Source organism: Protopterus annectens, chromosome 17.part0 (genome assembly GCF_019279795.1).
Source record: "Protopterus annectens isolate FY-2018-M chromosome 17.part0, PAN1.0, whole genome shotgun sequence".
NCBI lineage: Eukaryota > Metazoa > Chordata > Ceratodontiformes > Protopteridae > Protopterus > Protopterus annectens.
The window spans coordinates 556,656,173-556,677,511 of record NC_056751.1 but is presented as its reverse complement, the minus strand read 5'-3'; the positions used below and the strand labels follow the sequence as shown (position 1 = coordinate 556,677,511).

Genomic DNA, 21,339 nt, shown 5'->3' with positions numbered 1-21,339 from the left:
ATCAACAATGTCTAATACAGGAGGTATTGCCAAAGGCCTATGCCGAGGAAGAAGGAAATCCCTAAGCCTCTTTTTTGATTCAGAGACTTCCTGACTCTCCCAGTGAAAATGTTCCCTTAAAATATGCAAAGTCTCTCCAAAAGAGTAATCCTCAGGAGGAGATGCAGATGGGATGGATTCCTCCGCATCAGGATCCTCATAAGGTGGAATAGAAAATTCCTGATCAGAAGAGGAATCAGAAGAAATGGAAACCTGATCTGAAGATTCATAATCAGTGCCTTGCCTAGGCCTCTTAGCAGGGGGGGGGAGTTGGGAACCCCCTGATCAAGGTAATTAAATCCTCAGCCATTGATCAAGGTAATTAAATCCTCAGCCATTTTTTGATAATTTGTTTTTTAGGCACAGGGGCCTGAGCATGTGGCTCATGCGTTGGTTTTTTAAGACATAGAAGTCATTTTTGACCTTGTTTTTGTTGATGGCATCGGTTTAATATAAAAATGTTGAGGCCTGAAAACACCCTCAGAAGCCGGTGCCTGCTCAGCGGCTCCCGACCCATCCAAGGGAGAGGCATCCATGGGTTCAATACTTTGCGAATCTCGCGGCATACCGGACTCTGAATGGGTCTCGGTAGAGGCCTGCGACTCAAAAGTAGCGGGTATCAGGGGCTGCGAAAGTGCCTCACTGAGTACCGAAGAACCGGCGACTGGCTTAGGTGAAGTTTAGTCGGTTTTGGACCTCGACGGTCTCCGTCTTTTTCCTTGCGTTTTTTTGTGGACTCCAGCAGTCGGATTGCTAACAGACGACATTTCAGGGTAGTTAAATTTTGAACCAAAATATTTAGAAGCAAAAATATACCGAAGCTTAATAGCACAAAACCAACAGCAAGGCACGTTGTGATCAGGACCTAGGCATGGAATACAGTACAAATGAAAATCCTTATGAGGTATTTGCTTCCCACAAGTAATGCAATTATTAACTTTTACTGACATCGGTAAGGGGCAAGAAAAAAAGTTTCCCCAACGGGGTTCTTAGCTTTACTTTGAAGACTTCGGTTCTGAAACTCGAAAATGAAAATTTCAGGAGCCAGCCGACCGGCACTTGCGAACTGCTTCTGCTTCGGGAACCGCACAGCACAAAAGACTGATTAAAATTATGTCAGCTGCATGTTTTATACCCCTGACGACCTGACATCAAGGAAGAGGAGACAGCAACTGACACAGGACCCAAGACTTTGTTATTCAGGCAGACTTGAGGGCAACCTGTCAACAGATTACCCAAATGTAATGACTGCAACAGTGAAACACGAAGAACATCCAAGGTCGGGTGGCACGATGCCAAGGTAATTCTATGGGCTAGGCTTATAAAAGGCTCCAGGGCCATTAGCCTAGTACATACTTATGAACCATAACTTTGTAAGTGCTGGGTCTATAGCCTTTCAAGGGTTCCTTACTCCTTTTCTTTAGGCGTGAAACTCTCAAACATATTCTCCTCTCATTACCATTAAATTCTCTTTCATCAATGTTAACCAAATTCCTAAGGCAAGCATGTATAGTAATACTTAATAGAATGAATGACTTCATAATATCAGAGGGTTTCTTTTACTCAAGAGCTTCTTGCTCTGAAGCGTAAGCAATGACAGAATATGCTATAGTACCGTATTCCTCATTCCAGCTGCTGCAAATCTACTGCTACTGTCACACTGTGTCTGGATACCTGCAATAACAGACAGCATCGTATGCCTCATTCCAGCTGTTGCAGACCTACTGTTATTGTCACACTGTCTGGAAACCTGCAATAAGTGACAGCACCATATTCCAGCTGCTGCAGACCTACTGTTATAGCTGCACTGTGTCTGGATACCTGCAATACGCGACAGAACCATATGCCTCATTCCAGCTGCTGTTGCACTATGTCTGGATACCTGCAGTAAATGAAGAGCAAGCTTAGAGACCTAGGTATGGTGTACTTCAAGTCAAGTTCCACAGCTACTCAATACCCGATCTAAAATGGAAATAATCTTCAGCATCATTACCACCAGGTACTCTGCCATTGCTGAAGTCTATCCAGTAAAACTTGCCCATGACTTTTTTACAACCTTAAGTAAAAACATGCATTTCTCCTCTCCTTTCTGATAACCCAGAAGTCACTAACATGAAAGATGAATTAAGAGGAATACAGAGACAATACTTCATTATAGCAATACATGACAGATTACATACTATGTCACAATCAAAGATGTCATCATACAGCTAGCATGCCGACCACCACCCCACTCCCCCATCTCACAAAGGAGAATGTAACACATAAAAACAAAGATGGACTAAAATAAAAAGAAATAAGTAAGAAAATTACAAACCAGTGCCACATTCTGAGCGAGGGATGGAATACTGCAGACTACTGTGGAACTTAAATGTCTGCTGAGGATGTCTCACTGTAACACCTGCAAAGAGAAATACAAGTAAAGATTCAAAATAATTACAAAAATGTAGGACATAGAGGTGTCTGTGCCATTACAGACTACATTTTATATTATATATACACACACACACACTATAATTTATATATAAAATTATATACAGGCACACACATATATTATGCATATCTATATATACATACACACAAATTAAATATAAATACACTGATTAGGACTATTTGTTTCCTTGAAATGCCCACAACAAACAGAGAGAATTAGACTGACAGCAAAGCAGACCTCACACAAAATGTTACACAATTACTAAAAAACAATAAAATAAGAATCACTGCACTGAATCACTATAACCCAATGGCCTTTGTTCTCAACCACAAAAACAAAAGTATCCCTACAATATCAAAAGGGGGGCAGAACAGAAGAACATATTTGCAACCAAACATTAATCTTTTGCGGCCAGTAAAAGTTTGAAATCATTCTCAATCAAGGTAGTAGTTTTCAGTTTACCTCAGAAAATGTTTGGACAGAACACCATCAAATAAGGTAATTCAAATAACAGAAAAATAATCTTTAGAGCAGGCAATATTTTGGGTATGGATGCATAACAAATCTCAACAATAACAGTGGAAGAGATACTGGGATATATTTGACATGGAAATAGAGAGCAAAGAGTAAAACAAACAAAAGGAAATCTGAAACAGAACAACTTCGGTAAAGTTATCACAACCCGCATACAGATTTATATAGCAAGTGTTCAGTGTTCAGAAAGAAGAAGGGAAAATTAAAAGAATTCTTCACATGAAGTATCAATAACTATTCAAGTCAAGTGGAGAAAAACATGAACAAGCCCAAGTTCAAGGCACATGGAATTCGGTCTTTAGAAAATCCATGCTGCACAAGCAACATCACTGATCATGCTGTGTGTATACAGATGTCATACTGTGTGTATATAGATGTCAATACCTATCTGGATCTACAGACACGTATGCACTACATATAAAGCAACACAGAATACTCCAGCATTCTGAATGCTATCAAGTAGAAAGCACAAAATTACTCAGTAGTTAAACTGCTCTATTATACAATGACCCCCCCATTAATATTCCAAAACGTGCATGCTGATTGGTCAGCGTGCACATTATAAATCAGACTTATACTAATGGAAAAAGGTCCGGTTGCCCGGACTTTTTCCATTAGTATATGTTTTTTTACGCACTGTCTCTCTATGTTAAAGGAGTTTAACATAGCGAGACAGTTTGTAAAAAGCAACAGAGATCTTGCTTTCTCCGTTGCTTCAACCCACAGCTCTGATGTACTGCGTAAGCATACGCATGCGCAGTACATCAGAACTGCCGCAGAATACCAGACAGCTGCGGAAGGGCAGCAAGGAGGCATTATACAATGCCATTATTTAAGAAAAGTAATTATTTTTTTTTCTTAAAGGATGTCATTGTATAATAGCAATAACCCATGCCTGGGTGTGGGTAATGCTGGATTTAGTGTGACAGTGTCAGAAGTGGCTTGTCTAAAAGGACATGGTGTCAGAAGAGGCATGGCTAAACAATCTGTTGCCAAAAAAGAGTTACAGTTCCTCCAATACATAGGAGTGGACCATCCCTACTGCACATACAATTCCCAAAACAGGTCAGAAATGAGTTTCAGATATTAAAAATTTGCTCAAAAAAATTCTTATTCATAAAATATGAAATGAAGCATACAGAATGCTCTAAACAATATTTAAATAAACCGATGTCAGATATTGATAAAAATATTCAAAAGTCCAACTTGCATAAAACAAAATAAAAGGAAGACTGCATTTTTGCTAAGCACGTATTTTTCATATTAAAGATATCCAGGTTATCAGAAGTGTATGAAGTGTTTTCATGTTTGTGCAGTATTATAGCAAAGTTATTTCACAAGATACAACCATTACAGAGCATCTTTTGCAAAGTAAAGAATTTTGAAGAGATTATTGTGCAAAATTGTGAAATCATTTTTTTACTATGAACAAATCTTGTTCTTGTAACATTTTGCTATACATTTATGTATTATTATTTTTAAATTACATGTAACATTAAATGTTTTGAAAACTCGGAGCTTTTCTCCTCGGGCCTCCACTGAAAATGGACATGTATCCAGTTGGACTAGCCCGGTTAACAAATGTAAAATAAATAAAATAAATAAATTTGAATGTTATTACAGGCTCACATAAGCTTGTTCATACATAATTATGGGGGCCATATTTTTCAGTGTGTTTGTATATACTTTGTTGGCATGGCAGATGGACTTCGAAAACCCAGTGCAGTTGTGTTTGACAGGAATACTGAGAACTGGAGAGTGTTTGAGCAAAAGTACATTTTCATACAGGCTGCATTTCCTGAGATAGAGAGGAACACATAAGGGCATTTACTCTACTTAATTTAGCAGAGTCAGAAGCCATTGAAAGGGACCTTTCATTTGTGTATGCACCTGCTATCTTTGCAGGACGGGGGGAAAACCGTCATATTGCTGGACCGCCTGAGCCAATGGAGGACCCTGACTGCTTGAAATGTAAATTTAGAGAAATGTGTAACCCCCAGACAACACTGGAAAGGCACTTATTTTATACAAGGGATCAAAAGCCTGGTAAAACATTTCCAGCATATATATCAGCCTTAACAAGGCTAAAATGTGCAGATTTGGTGATTTAAGGGATGAGCTGATAAAAGACAGACTAGTGTGCGTTATTAATGATGATGCTGTGAGAAATATTATTTCATTAAAAGGGAACATTCAAGGAAACAAGCTGATCAGTTATAAAGCTGCAACCCTACTTTTTATGTTGATGGTGTGTCAGTGCGTAATGAAACGGTCAATGCAGTAAATTTAAGGGCAAAGAATGAAGTATTTTGTACTGTTCGGATAAATGGAAACCCAAAGAGCTCAAAGCTGACACAGGTTCCAACTGCAATGTTATGTCAGCAGAAACATTTGCTAGGATTATGTGCTGGTAAAAGTCTTGATTTGGCAAAGTGTGCAAAGTTTGTTGTTTATGATGGTGAAGAAATTCAAACTGAAGACTCAGTAGTGCTTTCATGTTACTCTGCTGGGAGACGTTACGACTTGTTATTTTATGTGGTCAAAGGGCACATCCAGTCATTATTAGGGCTCAGAGACAGTTTGAGAATAGGACTGCTTTCATTTAATAAGGAAGTCCATCATGTTAGCTTGAAAGACCACTTCTCTAATTTCGCCCAAAATAATTTTTCTACATATGCTGATCTTTTTGAAGACAACCTAGGCAAGCTTCCAGTTGCATACTCTATGAAGTTAGACCCAGATGTCAGTCCAGTTATTGTGCAAGCCCAGAAAGTTCCAATAGCTATGCTGAACAGAGTCAAAGCCGTGCTAAATAAAATGATGCAACAAGGTGTCACTTGTCCAGTAGATGAACCAACTGAGTGGGTATCTTCCATGGTGGTAGCTCATAAGAAAAGCTCAGATGACATCAGAATTATGTGCTGATCCACGAAACTTGAACAAACCACTAAAAAAAGACCTCATCATCCAATGTATACAGTCGGAAGAAGTTGAGGCTCTGATGCCAAATGCCACTGTTTTTTCCATCTTAGATGCAAAGATTTCACTTTGGCAAATTTTGCTTGACAAGAAATCCTCACTGCTAACTAAGTTTGGCAGGTACAGACCTTTTGAGATTGCCATTTCGGATAAATTTTGCAAGTGAAGTCTTTCAACGTGCAATGCAGCAATTGTTTTCTGGGTATCCATGGGCTATTATAAAAGACAACATACTAGTAGGAGACAATGATGAAGTTGAGCATGACAGAAACCTCAGGAAGGTTCTGGAAAGAACATGTCAAGTGAATCTTAAGATCAATCCACAGAAATACAAATTCAGGCTACGAGAAGTTACTTATGTTGGCCATTTATTTACCAGTTCAGGCCTACAGCCAGACCCTTCCAAGCTAACAGCCATTCTTGAGATGCAAGCTCCAGACAATGTTCAAGCCTTACAACATTTTCTTGGCATGGTTAACTACCTAGGCAAGTTCATTCCAGATTTAAGCCAACCAGCAGCACCACTTGGATAGCCAACACATAACGATGTATCCTAGTCTTGGTTAGAACAGCACCAAAGAGCATCTGATGTCCTGAAACAGAGAATTGCCAGTCCACCAACTCTCCGATACTACGATATTCACAAACCAGTTATTCTTTTCATTGATGCTTCAAAATTTGGTTTAGGTGCAGTCATTCTTCAAGAGGGTCAGCTTGTTGCCTATGTATCGAGAACTCTCACCCAAACTGAAATGTAGTTTTCTCAGATCGACAATGAACATACAAACACAATTGCCAAAAGCTCTAAGTTTCATGATTATGTTTATAGTAGACCTATCCAGACTGAAACAGACCACCAACCTCTAGTCATTATTGAGAAAACCTATGCATACAGCTCCAGCCTGATCGCAATATATGTTGTTGAGACCGCAAAAGTATAAGCATACCCAAAAGATCAGTCCTGCTGGGTAATTTTAATACTGACTGGCAAGACTGTTCCACTCTGAACCCATCATCGCACATTAACCTTCATGGATTTACACAACTTATCGCATCCCCTAGAAGAACTGCCAAAACTACCAAACGCCAGTCTATCATTGACTGGATTTTGGTTAGCAATCCCTCGCTAACACCTCAGGCAGGCTGTCTTCCAGATGGCCTAAGCGACCACTCACCCTTTCCCATGTGCACCCGCACCTTCCAAAGTAACCACACCTCTTACCGTACAATCAGAAACTAAAAATCCTTCAACCCATAAAAGTTCATCTCAGCCCTAAAAAAGCTGTAAATGGGAATCTCTCAAACAGCTACCCCTAGATGAAGCAGTCAACTCATTTAATAAAAATTTTTTTTTAGAGATTCTAGATTGCATTGCTCACTCCAGAACCATTAGAGTTAGAGCCAATTACGCATCCTGGTTGAGCAAGGAATGCCATTCCAGTCTCAAAACTAGGGATAAAAGCCTGGAAACAATACCACAAACACAAATCTCAATCCACAAAACTAACATTTCTAGAACTACGTAACAAAGTAAAAAAAAACAAACAGGACAAAATCAATTACCACAATATTCAAGATAAATAATAGCCAATAACCAACAAAAATTCTGGGCTGCAGTTAATAACATACTATTCTCCAGGCAAAACCTCCACACCCATAAAATACTACATGAACCAGATAAAACCCCAGCCCTTCAAGATCTCATACAACCATATACCACCACTAGAAAGTACAGTTGTGTACACTTACCATAAATGTCGATCACTGTTGCAGTCATCACACTTGAGTTATCTGCCTGAATACCAAAGACTTAGCATTTGTGTCAGTTGCTGTCACTTCAGGACTGACGTCAGGTCATCCGGGGTATAAAAACAGGCAGCCAATGCCATTACATCAGTTTTTCTTGCCCCAAATGTCAGGAGGCCCCCCAGATAGGGAGCTACGTTATGGTGGGAAAAAACAGCACCAGTAAAAGGTAAATACCAAAAGCCCTGTATGCGGTGAGTAATAGAGATATAGAAGGGGAGAGAGAGCGAGAGAGAGAGGGCTGGAGGGTGGGGAACCAGGACTGCAACAGTGAATACACTCGAACATCTACATTTATGGTAAGTGTACACAACTGTACTATGTTCTTCGTGTTTCACTGGAGTTCTGTTGTTCTTGGATGAAAGCGCTTACCCAGTCCGTTTCTACTTTACTACCATTCATAATAAAATTTGTAGGATTACTTGGATATACTGGACCTTTACTGGCTTCTTTGGCTGCTGGCAGAAGGTCTGTTCCTATGGTGAAATTTATTTTGTTTTACTGGTTTTGCTTACTACAAATGCAGTACTTTTACATCTGTTTAAAACTACACTTCAACTGTCATCCTTAAGCCCACCCTGTCAATCCTTCCAAGCCCTTCTTCAGAGTTTCTTCCCATCCCTCTCAACTGCCCCAACTGTTTCTAATCAGAAGTCGATTCAAGACATGTGGTGAACAATCACAATGCAGAGAATCGGAGTTAGAGCCAACCCCTAAAGTAATACACTAATAACTCTTGTTGCACACATTGTCCCTTTCACCACAACCCTACATGTCCTACAATGTCACCATACAGTATATAAACTCTGCAGTCCTACCAACCTCCTGTGTGGGGCCATATCAAAGACCCTGCAGATGTCCAGGTAGAAATCTACAGGTGCTTAGTAAGTTCACCTGTAATGCAGTCATAAAACTTTTCCGATTTGCCAGGAAACTCCTTCTGGCCATAAAAGCAAGTTGATGGAGACCGCTTTTCTGGAGAATACCACCCAGCCTTTCCCCTTAGGATTCTTTCCAGGACATATTGTTGTTGTTACAGATCATTAGTTCTCGGATAAGAAATCATGACATTTTAGGTATGATGCTATAACATCACAATACATCTGCTTTGGTTTCTGTTTGGACATTTTTTTTTTTTTTGGGGGGGGGGTGCTGATTAAGAGCATGCCTTACCAACAGTAGTGACATTTTTACTCAGTGGAATTATGCCACTATAGGAAAATTCCTGTACTCAAAAGTGCAACATGATTCATCTAATATACACATCTACTTAGAACAAGTATACTGTACAATAACATCAAACCTGGAAATAGTGCACCGTTTTGCACAAAAAGTTAATTTTTTTTCAATATTTTAAAAATGCTCATTCATTCCTTTGTTTCTTCTCTCAACACATTGTTCCTTTTCAGGCCATGAGGAAGCAAGAAGCTGTCCCAACACTCAGTGAGCACATGGCTTAGTTATCACATGTATGATGCCAGTTAATCACAGGGCATATGCACACACACGCACACACTTTTTGAAACCCTTTATATAGCAATGTAAAAGAACAATGCCTTGTTAAGCTGTGCATCACTTGTAATGGTGACTAAGGGACCTCTGTCCTTTAAAACCTATAAGGACGGTCAATCACAAAAATCTTTGCTCTAGCCCACTTGCCCCAGTGTCACAATCCAACTTTTAGGCTGTGCATATTTGCTTCCTTTTGGCATTTGTATAAGATTTCATTTTTGTCTTCTCATGTTAACTCTGTCTGACTAGGCCATCTGGTCATCTCATTCTGGCCTGGACAGGAACATAACTTTTTACACCTGTAACTACATAAAAGTGTGCTAGATAAATCCCCAGATGTTTTGAATGGCTAACACTTATTTCCACACAGGATACAAATGTGTTCCCATCAGTGTCTGCAGTTCTACGACTTGCCTGTGCTGAAGGCCATGATCCATTCTGTAATGTCATTAGCCTGTAACAGTGGTTATTTTTGTAATATGAATGGCAAGTTCATACACAACTGTTTTAACTGGATGCTATTAACAGATGGTTAATTCATTAGCCTGTACCACCTAGAAAATTTGAAAACACAAAAAAAGTTTTGCTCTTACTGATGAATAGTTTTGGTTATGGTGGGACACTCTGGTTAGTGGCAGTCAACCCGCAGCCCTCCAATCTCACTGTAGTGTTCCTTTTGTCTGCCCCATCCAGGGATAAAAAGAGTTGTTTAGATAGACTGCACCTGACACAGTGATTTTACCACACATAATCACAGTTTAAAACTCGTACCAAGGAAGATTTACCTGGCATGAATAGTAAGGTAGTTTTCTGTGCATCATGACTGTGTGCGAAATCTATGTAGACAACTGAAGGTGTGCACTACTCTTACATAAACCTAATTTGGTGAAATTGTCTAATCATCTCTGCAAGCTTTCATCTCATTCTTATTACACATTTGTTACACCTTGCATTTCCTCTCCCTCTACACACTGTTCTTACAAGCAGCAAAGTTAATGCATCTTCAAGTCACTGCCAGTATGTCTACTCAGCTGTCTTCAAAGGGCACAAAATGACATTTTAATGATTTTTTTTTCATACTGTGACTTCTGCCTTCACAATGTGACCGCGGCAGGACTAGCCACCCAGAGGTGTGAACCTTGGCACTAGAGAATTGCCACTGTTTAATGACACCCCGATCCCAGGAGAAAAATGGGGAAAAGGGGTTGTGGATGGACTAACGGACTCCTGCTTAGTGTATTTTTCAAATCCTAGTGTGCTACAGACATCATTAAACATATCCTCATATCTTCCCAGTACTCCTTTATGAAATGGTCTCCAGTTATTCTATCACTCTTTACTGTCATAATTTGTTTCAGATTCTTTTCTTTAACAAATTTCCACTAAAGTTCTCTCAGTATTATTTTGAAGTCTCATTTATGTGGCATGGCTGTGCTGTTGGGGCAGAGTTAAGTGTGGCCCACAACAGTGTTTGGGGCCCAGACAATCCACTAACACATATATATGCCATTGTATTTGAGAACATCTATAATATTCATTGCTCATAAATAGAAAACAGGGTTGCTAACTGACCCACATTAATCACTGCTAGTAACTATCTAAATAGCTTTAGACTAGTACTATGATGTTTGCTCAGAGTGCTTTCTACTACACTGAAGATGTTTGAGAACCATAGCTTTCCCATACAAATGCATTAAGTTTTTGTAACAGCACTTGGACAAGCTTTGTATATGGTCGCTATGGATCCCTTAGGAATATCTAGCCTTGTGTCTTTAAGAATGTAATTTTCTTTTGGAATAGTGATGCCATTCTTGCAGCATGTGTTAATTTGTGGGTTTGGGGATCAATCTTATCCCTACTATCCCAAGAATTGCCAAAAATAGTCTCACCTTCTGCACCAAGGACTCTTTCAGCTTCTTCCTCCATCTCAGGCACTGGGATTGTTTCATGAATGCATACTTTACCATACTTGCACATTTCTTTTTCCTGCGAACTCTTCACACTTTCCCAGTTTTCTACATCTTCTTCAGACAGGTACTCGGACTGACAATCTGCATTGCTATCCACCCTGTTACTTTTCAATGCTGCCTATGGTACTTAGGATCCAAATAAGGCCCAGTGCTTTTGCTGGAAGGTAGCTAAGCAAACAATACCCTTTTGCTTTAAAGGGATTAACATTTTGTCAGTGCAGTACTTTATTTGTACTAATATAGGTTTTGGAATTAGAAACCGCTTTAAAATGGTAAGCATATACCTTTACCACTGCATGGTAGGCCGTGTTTTTAAGATTAATGCAGACTGATGGACTTGAATTTAAAAGCATGCTTATTTTTAGGTTTCTGATTTTGACTTGCTTCTAGTATATTCTTATTTGCATCAACACATTTGCACACCTCTTATTGTCTTGGTTTCCAAATATTTTTAGTTTCACTATGACCATGAGGTTTCTGTTAAACCATTAATCGCTATTTTGAAGTTGCGTCTTTTGCATATTCTATCCATCTACTATTGGGTTTGCACACAGTGCACAGTTTTACTTTGCTGCAACATTATACAGTCTCGGATAGGACTATCCTTTTACCATTCATACGTTTGCCCTTTATATGTTCATTAGATCAGAGGGTATTTTCCCCTGCAAGTTTTACACATTATTAGTGCTATGTTCTTTGCCATTTCTGCTTTTGAACTGCTACTGAATCTATCTTTTGATATACCTGCTGTCTTGTATACTGTTGCATGTCTTAACCAAATCATCCTCCAATGGCTATGCTTGACCTTCTGAAATTTCAAATAATCTCATAGGTTCATAGGCAAGTGCTCGGCAAATCAGTCCACAAAACATCACAAGCCTAGCCAATAAACCCCATTCAAAAGTTCTATCCAGCCTAAAAAGGGCAATACAAGACAGGTATGACTCAAGTCAATTGCATCTACTTGGGAATCGTATTAGTATATGTGGCATAATTACATGAATGTGTGAGTGACTGGATGGATCCCATTCCAGACAAGCAGCTAACAGTTATGCCCTCCTTGTTCGGCCTGGTTAAAGGGGCATCAGTAGGTCTTACAATGGAGTCCCCTAAGGCTACAGTCCTGGGAAGAGTGTTTGCTTGAAATGGGGGCTTAAGTGATTGGAGATCCACTGAGACTGACTGTATATGTAGCGTTAGGTATTGTTTTTTTTTCTGAGTACCTTTGGGCCTGCTGAGGCATAGCTTTGTCAACAGTCAGTGTAGGTGATCGTTGTTTAGGAAGATTTGCTTTGTTAGTCTGTGCGCGTGTTGCGTGCTATGAGGTGTGGAACTGTGTATGGGGTTTTGACAACCTGACTTGTGCTTGTATTCAACAGTTTAGCCTCTAGTATCATTCTGCAAGTACACACCTCCCCCCATACAGTTTCTTTACAGATTAAGTGGCTGTTAGTAAACATAAGAAAATTTCTACACGGTCTCAAGATGCCCATATTCACCAAGCTGACTACAGAGAAGTTAGGAAATTAGGAAATTGCACATCCATACTGTCCTGTCCTTTGAACAGTGAGCTATTGAAAACAAAATATATTGCTTCATCACTACCTTACCCTCTCATGAGAAAGGCACAAAAAAAAAAAAAAAAAAAATGGTTCCACGTGCAGCACACAGTAGACCTGCTACTAGGCTGTCTCATCTTCAAAATTTTCTAGCCATCATTCCCATGACTAGCAAGGCTACACTACACCAACTACTCTTTCTCCATACTTGCTTCTAAAATATGGTAATCCCTCCCCACCACCTAAAAGGTACTACAATCCCACTTACCCATCTTCATTGCACTAAATTCTAACACTAGAACAGAAGTAAAATAACGATTAATACATTTCTCCAAATTAAAATCAAACTGTACTTGTCACACAGCCAGCCATATCACTTATGGGTCTCATCCTCTTACCTTACTACCTGTGCTTGATACTCTTACCCCACAGCATTTCACCATGAAGTAAGTAAAAGGTACATTTCTCTAACAATTCTTGGTACATCTAATTAATTGCTTCATGTACAATTTTTGTTACATATCTACAACTGTCGTTGAACTCTTTTTTGTGAATTATTATACCCAGAAAGTACCTGCAAATTTTCACTTGTGATCAGTGTACTATCACAGTAAACAAATGTAAAACAAAACAAAGAGAAGGTTTCTCTTGCAAGCGTGGTACCATAGCAGACCAAGTTTTTAATGTGATATTTCTGCCAGACAGCCCTTTATGCAAATACCTTTCCCCAAGTTAGGCTTTCTTGAAACACATTCAGGTGGTATAATATTAACTACTGTAAAACACTCTGTGGCAAAAGTACACTATGCATATCTTTAAAATTAGAGGCTGTACTCAGGATTAGAATTTACCACAAAACTAAACACAGCAGACCAGGCAAAGGTGCAACTCCAAACCACAGAACAAAAAAGCACCCAAACAAATGTATGAGGGAGACTCCAAAATTTGGAGTCTTCCTCGTGTATTTCTTTGGGTGCTTTTTTGTTCTATAATTTACCATAAAAACAAAGTCAGTTCTACAACAGCTTCAAAAGTCTGGGTACATCTCTTACCACACAAACACTGCTTCAAACAATATGAGAGTTCCAATTTGCAACGACTGATCATCAGACTCTGATCATGCAATCTCTACTTGTTCCTTTAGAAAGCACTTTCAATGAAAGCATACTATAAACTGATCTAGACAACTTATAAACATATAAGTCTATATGTCTAGTGGGTGGTGGGTGTACATATGCACAAAACGCAAGTACTGGAAATTTAAAATCACATTTTTCTCCTACAATCCCCCACAACAGTCATTGGAACTTAAACATGCACAAGAAACTAAAACGTGGGCAAGTGAAAACTCTTTAATGTCTCTTCCAAAGGATACCTCCTCAGTAAGGAAGCATCCAGATCTCTTTTCCTTTTAGTTCTTTGGACCTCAGCTGCAAAGTCTTCTAAATAGAAAGGCAGAATCATACGTCTGTGCTTTTTGAATTTTGTTTAGACAGCAAATGCTTCCTTACCTGCAGCATCATTCTTTTTCGAGTTTGTTTTTTTGTCTAGCAGCTTAAGTGCAATAAAGTCACTGTACCATTTTTCAGCGGATTCCATCCCGTGGGCACCTGCACAAAGAACAGAACAAAAAAAAAAAGAGTTTATTTTTATTATAATGAAATTATGAAACATATGCATAGAAAAGTTACATATTCATAGGCTGGGATTTCAAGTTTGTTTTAAATGCATTTGCTTCTGCCACGGAATCTACAGGACACTTAAAAATATTGAAGAGTTTTAGACAGTCTTATATATAGTGGAAACACATTCCAGGGAGCTGAAATTGCTTAACTTATAAATTTACATATATCACTACTTTTGACAATGGTAAAAGTGAGCTGCTATGCAGTCCAGTGGGTAGCACTGTAACCTCACAGCAAGAGGCTCTCCTATTCAGTTCTCAGTTGCTTAGGTGCCAAGTCTGCACAGCATAATTATATCCATGTATCCACCCCGGTCGGACTGTGCAGAAGTGGGAGTGGTCTATGTGACTGACATGCCAGATGAGTGATGTCATATGCAAATGATGCATGATTAACTGACATGCAGATTTGCCAGTGACATCGTGCATACATCCTGACACACAGGTGTGCAAAGCTTGTCCACTGCATCATTTCTGCTCATATTTGTTTTTACAGTAGTTCTCCTGCTTGGTATTTTAGTGTTTCCTCTGGTTTGTTTTTACAGTACTTCTCTCTTTTCCCCCCCTTTCCATATTCACTGCTGTTCCCACATGTGGTTTGTTACAACTGACAATGGCTTATTTTTACTACTGCACGTTATACCATATTCATACCTTACACCATTAATATCTTCAGGTAAGTAGCAACAGTTGTATATTTACTTCTGTAGTACGTTTATAGTTATTTATTTTATTTAACATTTGTTGACAGGGAAATTCGAACCAAGACTAGTTCAGAGCCTATTTTCAGCAGAGGCCTAGGGAGAAACGGTCCAGATGCTTTGTGTTATAGTGTTGTTATATAAAGAATATTTACGGTTACATAAATTGTTTAAGTCACTTAAAATTAGGCTGTACTGAAAAGGGGTTGAGGATGGAAGGTGTACTGACATGCTGAACATCCTACTGAATATGCATGATGCCAGTATTCATTAAATATTCGTAAATATCATCAGGTGTTGGCAGGTCTTGCTACTGTACATCTGTGTGTGTGTGTGTGTGGGGGGGGGGGTTACAAAGATACAATTATTACATCTGCACAGCCTCTAAGTGTTTGCATGGGTTTTGTCTGGGTGGTCACATTTCCTTCAATATTCTAAAGGCATGTGATAGGCAGACCAGTAACTTCCTAAACTGTGTGTGTGTGTGTGTGTGTGTGTGTGTGTGTGTGATACAGAAGAATATCCTGGAAATCTACTTCTGACCCCTCTCCTAATAAACTTAGTGGCTGGTGGTGGTGGGTGTTGACAGGGTCATTATATGAGTTGCCCATAACTACCAAGTGAGAATGAATGGACAGAACTGAACAATAAATCACCACACCTCACACTCTTAACACTGTGGTACAGTTTAAATCTTAAATTATCTCAGACTATGATTCTGTAACGCCTTAAATCCCAGGCATGATCTATCCCTTATATATCTCTACATAGAAACTCAGAAACTTAAGCAATATGTTGTACTCCATACTACTACAGTCAGGGATTTTTCTAGTAATGTTGTTTAAAGTTGTTACAATAACTTTAATGCAGTCAGTGAAGAAGATTAAGCTGATAAGACGTTTCTAGTAGTCACGAGTACAGGGTCTGATTCCATCTACCTTCATTTGCCTTCTGTGTGTGAGGTACACTGATCACTAGCTGACATGCTTTAGTGCAGCAGCCCAAACATGAAATGCCTTATTCATGTCTGCTATCGAGAAATGCTTTAAAAATAGTTTGATATTTTTTTAGGTAAGTCCCAAGATCCCATCATCTTGACTTCCCCTATAACAATACTGTCCAATAAAACACTACTGCTAACTTGGAGTAATATTCAGCACAAGACACTAGACAGCACCTGATGGCATGAGGTGTCCTGAACACTGTCATACTTACGGTTAGGAGGTAAACTTCAAAACAAACTATATACTCTACAAGCTATGTGAAGTGGCAGCAGCTGCCCAGTTTTGGGAAGGAAAAAAGAAAAGTCATGTGATAGAAAGTAGTAACCACCCCCCAAAATATCACAAAGTACTTAAACACTTACATTTTGCAATCAATTACATTACTTCAGTAATGCTTAGTCTTAAGATAACAAAGAAATAGTCTTAAAAAAATGTATCTAGTAGGAAAAAAAGTGTAAGTGGAGCCTAATGTATAAAAATCTCAACTTCTAACACCAAGTTAATAAAATGAGCAGGATGCAGATTCTGTCCTACCTCAAGAAGCTTTGAAAGTCGTAGCCCAGTGGACTTCTATTATACATCTCTACAGAAATACAAAAGTAGGTAAGTGAGGTGGTGGGAAAGATTGATGGCTGAATAGGTAAGACCCAAAAAAAGAAGAATAAAAAAATGCAAGGGTCATAAATGCAGTACCAGTTTCACACTGATCAGAATATAAATCTCCACAATAACATAAAAATAAAAATGACTGAAAAGACATTGCATATGTAGACATTCTATGCCAATCAAATTCTGTTACATACTGCTGCAGAAAAGAAAATCCTTGATCAGTCATCAACGAGACCAAGCAGCAATATCAACAAAACAAGAAATACATTCACTCTTTGGGAGCTTAGTGTCGAGTACTATGGTTATAAATGACTTTTGGACTTCATCTTGTAGTTCTGTGTTTGATTCCCTCATGCCCCATTTGCCTATTAAGGAAGTCACTTAAATAAACACCTTGAAAATTGTAGTCTAGCTATTATGCCAGACACTGCAGTTCCATACCGCTTATCATGCATAAAATGCAAGTTGATGGAATACCCGTTCTATTAACTTTTAAAGTGAATTAGAGTAATATTAGGTCCCCAATTTTAAGCCTCTGTCATCACATTACTTTTGGTTTTGTCCAGAACTATTAAGCAAAGAAGTTGAGCAGTATGGAAATGTCCAAGTCTGCCTAAAATGAACCAACATGCAAAGTTGCATTTTGGGGGAAGAGGGGAGACACGCTATTACACAAAGTTCGTGCAAGGCACGGCAACTAGTTTAATCAGGGACTGATGCTGCTATTACTGCAACGCAGATGCATCATCCAACGGCTCACGTTTTGCTTCCATCTCTTGCACATTTACAACACCATTTGCCATTATGCTCTTATCCGTTACCCGGTCCTGCAAAACCATGCACAACACACCTCTGGGGTGTGCCGACTATTCGCTTACGCCAAGATTTCTTGTCCGGACCCATACTATGGGTGCTGCCCGGCGTTGGGCGAATCAGCCTACAAAAGAAAAAAAAATTGGACGGACTGCAAAAGCAATACTACTGCACCGTCCACTTTTGTCCAAAGACTGAAAACAAGAAACACATTCAAAGTAAGTTTTAATAGTAATACAACTTTTATTACTTACCTGATGATTGTCGTCCTCATGGTCGATGTGATTTGAAGCAGCGCTTCTAACGTGGAATTCCAATTTTAATTTTCGGCATCAAAACAGGATACAACTACTCCTCTGCAGCATTATTTTGCACAGTACAAGAGACATTTGTTCGCGGTGGACTGCGACCTCTTGCGTTTTATTACGCTAGTTGGTGGCATTCTGGGAAACGTAGTCTTTTACTTCGCTTTCGATACTCTTTGCAGTCGGAATTTAATGCACGGGAACCCCGCCCACAACTACCAACTATTTACCACCTGTAAGTGTATAAATATCGTAATGCAAGTGAATAAATTTTAACTAACGGGGAAGACTTCACTTTCTTATAAATATTCATGACGTAACGAACAATAGCTTTCAACCAGTCGGGAACAAATCTCAACAGAGTCAGAGACCCATCCAGAAATAATCGAGAGACACCTTTTAAATATTAGTACTATTAATTTGAGACATTGACAGAATAAGAGAGTAGTAGCTGATAGGCATCTTCTGAAGTAAAAGAAGCATATAGCTCTATTAATTGTCATTATTTATTAAGTGTAATTCATCACCTTTTCTACAAAAGTTACCAATTTTAGGAGGGATTGGGGACAGTACTAAAAGGTAGATCTGAAGTAGTTAACTTCATTTGTCCATCAACCTATGGGTTATCGGATCCATATCGGATCCAAGCCGGCTAAGATGCGAGCTCCAAGCTCCTCCCCTTACCCATAATCCCCTGCTATCCCTTCCTGACCCCAGATCTAGTTTGCCGTGGTTCTCTCAGCAGCTTGATCGAGCTTCCAGGCGTAGTGGTTGTCGAATTTGTGAGAAAAAAATCTCCTTTTTCTTAGTTTTAAACAGATTTGTGTGTGTGTGTGTGTGTGTGTGTGTGTGTGTGTGTGTGTGTGTGTGTGTGTGTGATTTAGCATAGTTCCCCAGTAGCATTAACGTTTTCTCTCCCTGGTGTTTAGTTATCTTTTTAGTGTTATTCCCTCCCCCTCGTGTGCGCGTTAGGGTGTGTGGTTTTGGGGCCTAGCGGGTGTGTTGTTTTTTTTTGTAGGTATGGCGGAGGCACCCAAAACATTCTTTTCAAAGTGTACCGAGTGTGGCCATAAGCTGTCCCCAGCGGATGGCCACACTCGGTGCGTTTTATGCCTTGGGGTTGAACATCTTTCCACCGGCTGCACTATTTGCGCAGCGTTCAACCCCAGGGCCCTCAAGGACCGGAGGTCAAAGCTAATTCTGGCGGGACTTCTGCCCCCCCAGACCTGGCTTCGTCCTCCGGTCCCTCAGTGGCACATGCCTCGGCTGTGGCAGCGCCACCTGCTATTCCCCTTCCCCTGGCCAGGACTCAACCTCCCACCTTGGGCCAGGAGGAGAGGGAAGCTAGAAAGGAGAAACGCCGGGAAAAGCACCACAAGTGGTGGGCCAAAGCTTCTGCATCGGCCCCGCCAGCCAAACGGGTTTCTCCTCCCAGGGCCTCCGAGTCTTCTTCCCGGCTCCGTTCACCCCGCTTTTCGCCAGGGCCGGAGGAGGAGACTCGGTCGCCTTCGAGGTCATCGAGGCGGCACTCCCGGCCCACCTCAGTGGCCTCATCAAGGTCTACCTGTAGTTTGTCCGATGCAGACTTGGACCGGATGATGCGTAGGTTCCTCTAGGCCCAGCTGCAGATGGGAGTGCTCCTGCCTCCCTTCCTCTGGGGGGGAGCTTGACCCCCTTTTTTGCCCCGATTGCTCCTTCTCCAACCCACTACCGAGGTTCGGAGCTTTCGGAGCTGTGTAGCGTCGGAGCCGGGGTACTGTCAGCGTCGATAGTATCGGGTACTTCGGCGCCGATGGCACCTTCATGTCTGTCAGGTCCATTTTCTTCAGATCCGAGCTCTCAGAGCTGAGAGCTGAGCTTCGGATCTGGAGGTGTCAGTATGGCTTCGGCTCCGTCTCGGTCAGAGCATACTGGCCCTGCGGATCCGTCCGCGTTGGTGCCGGCTCCGATCCGCACGTCGGATCCGAGGGAGGGTCTGCTCTCGGATCCTAGGGAAAGCAGCTCTCCTTCGGCGTTCGATGTCGTGGAGAGGGTTTTGTCGAGGGATTCCAGGCCCCCAGCTTCAGCTACGGCTCCACCCTGCACTCCCTCTCAGACGGGTCCACCTTCCATCACCCGGCCACAGGGACAGCCTGCACAGACGTCCCAGATAGTTCATTTGCTGGAACAGGATGTGGTTGGTGAGGCCTCTTCGGACAGCCCCCCCCGAGGAGGTCCCTCACAAACGCAAGTGCAAGAGGAGGCACTTGGATTCCCCTGAGTCCTTGACAGAGGACACAGACTTGGAGGAAGGGGAAGGTTCCCCAAGGTCACCCCCAGAAGACGTCTCCTTTGGAGACATCATGGAGATGCTTTGGATCAGAGGGGGGTGGTCTGCCCCAAAACCTTCCTCTGATGAGTCTGTGTTTCTGGAGGTATTTGAAGCAGGCCCGTCTACCTCTTGGGTGTCCCCTACCACCGATCCCCTGGTAGACCTGATTACTACCAGGGCATGGAAGGAACCGGACACTGTGGAGCCCATTCCAAAGAGGCTGGACAAAATTCTCAGCCCCCCTTTGGACAAGTCATGTTGGAGCAAGGGAGCCCCGGTAGATGCCTTGTTGATGGCGGCCGCCACCAAAAGGGAACTGGCCCAGGAGAGTTCCTCAGTCCATCCTCCAGACAAGGAGTCTCGGACGATGGACCATCTGGGGGAAGCAGGTGTTCGCTTCAGCCACCTTTTCTGTGAGGTCGCTGAATTATATGGCACACGTGATACGGCTCCAGCGGGATCTTATCAAAGAATATGCTGGGTCACCCCCAGAGTCCATGTCGGCGGTGGACAAGAAAGTGTACTCTACCTGAATGGCCACTCTCAAATCTATCTCCAATACATGTATGTGGTTACTATCCCAAGCCATGGAAGGAGCCGCTAGAGCTAGCGGAGAAGGCGTTGTCCTACGGCGACAGGCGTGGCTCCGTCATTGTGATTTCGCGTAACCCTTTAAGGCATCATTTGCAAATGCCCCGTTTGATGGTTCTGCCCTTTTTGGCAAGACCGTAATGCGACACACTGGTCCAGAGCGAGAAAGACAGGAAGACGTTGTCTGCCATAAGAGTCCGCTTCTCTGCTCCCCAGAGGTCCTTCTCCAGGAACGAAAAGGGACAGAAGAAGATGTGGTTCCGGAAGTCTCAACAGTCTCGTTTCGCTCCGGACCCCTCGTCCTTCAGAGGCAGAGGAGGACAGGGTGGACGCCGCCCTAGAGGCAGAGGGGGCCTGAAGAACTTTGGGTCCAGAGAACCTTTCTCTGATCGGTCCACGCAGCAACCCTGAAGGGTTACCCAACTGCTCCACTCTGGAGGCAGTCGGGGGGCATTTCTCGAGGCACCTGGCAGCTTGGGAGTCCATTA

The 21,339-nt window shown here is 41.3% G+C and overlaps 1 protein-coding gene across 1 annotated transcript in view; it reads right to left on the bottom strand.

Moving 5' to 3' along the window:
- LOC122791259 overlaps nt 1-18,109 on the bottom strand; it is a 120,761-nt gene extending 102,652 nt beyond the window's left edge. Inside the window, exons 1-3 of the mRNA XM_044058931.1 lie at nt 17,899-18,109; nt 14,345-14,443; nt 2,357-2,440 (exon numbers count right to left, since the gene is read on the bottom strand). Of these exons, the coding sequence (XP_043914866.1) occupies nt 2,357-2,440; nt 14,345-14,432 (172 nt within the window). The 5' untranslated portion in view covers nt 14,433-14,443; nt 17,899-18,109. The remainder of the gene's footprint in view (nt 1-2,356; nt 2,441-14,344; nt 14,444-17,898) is intronic.
- Nucleotides 18,110-21,339: the final 3,230 nt, after the last annotated feature.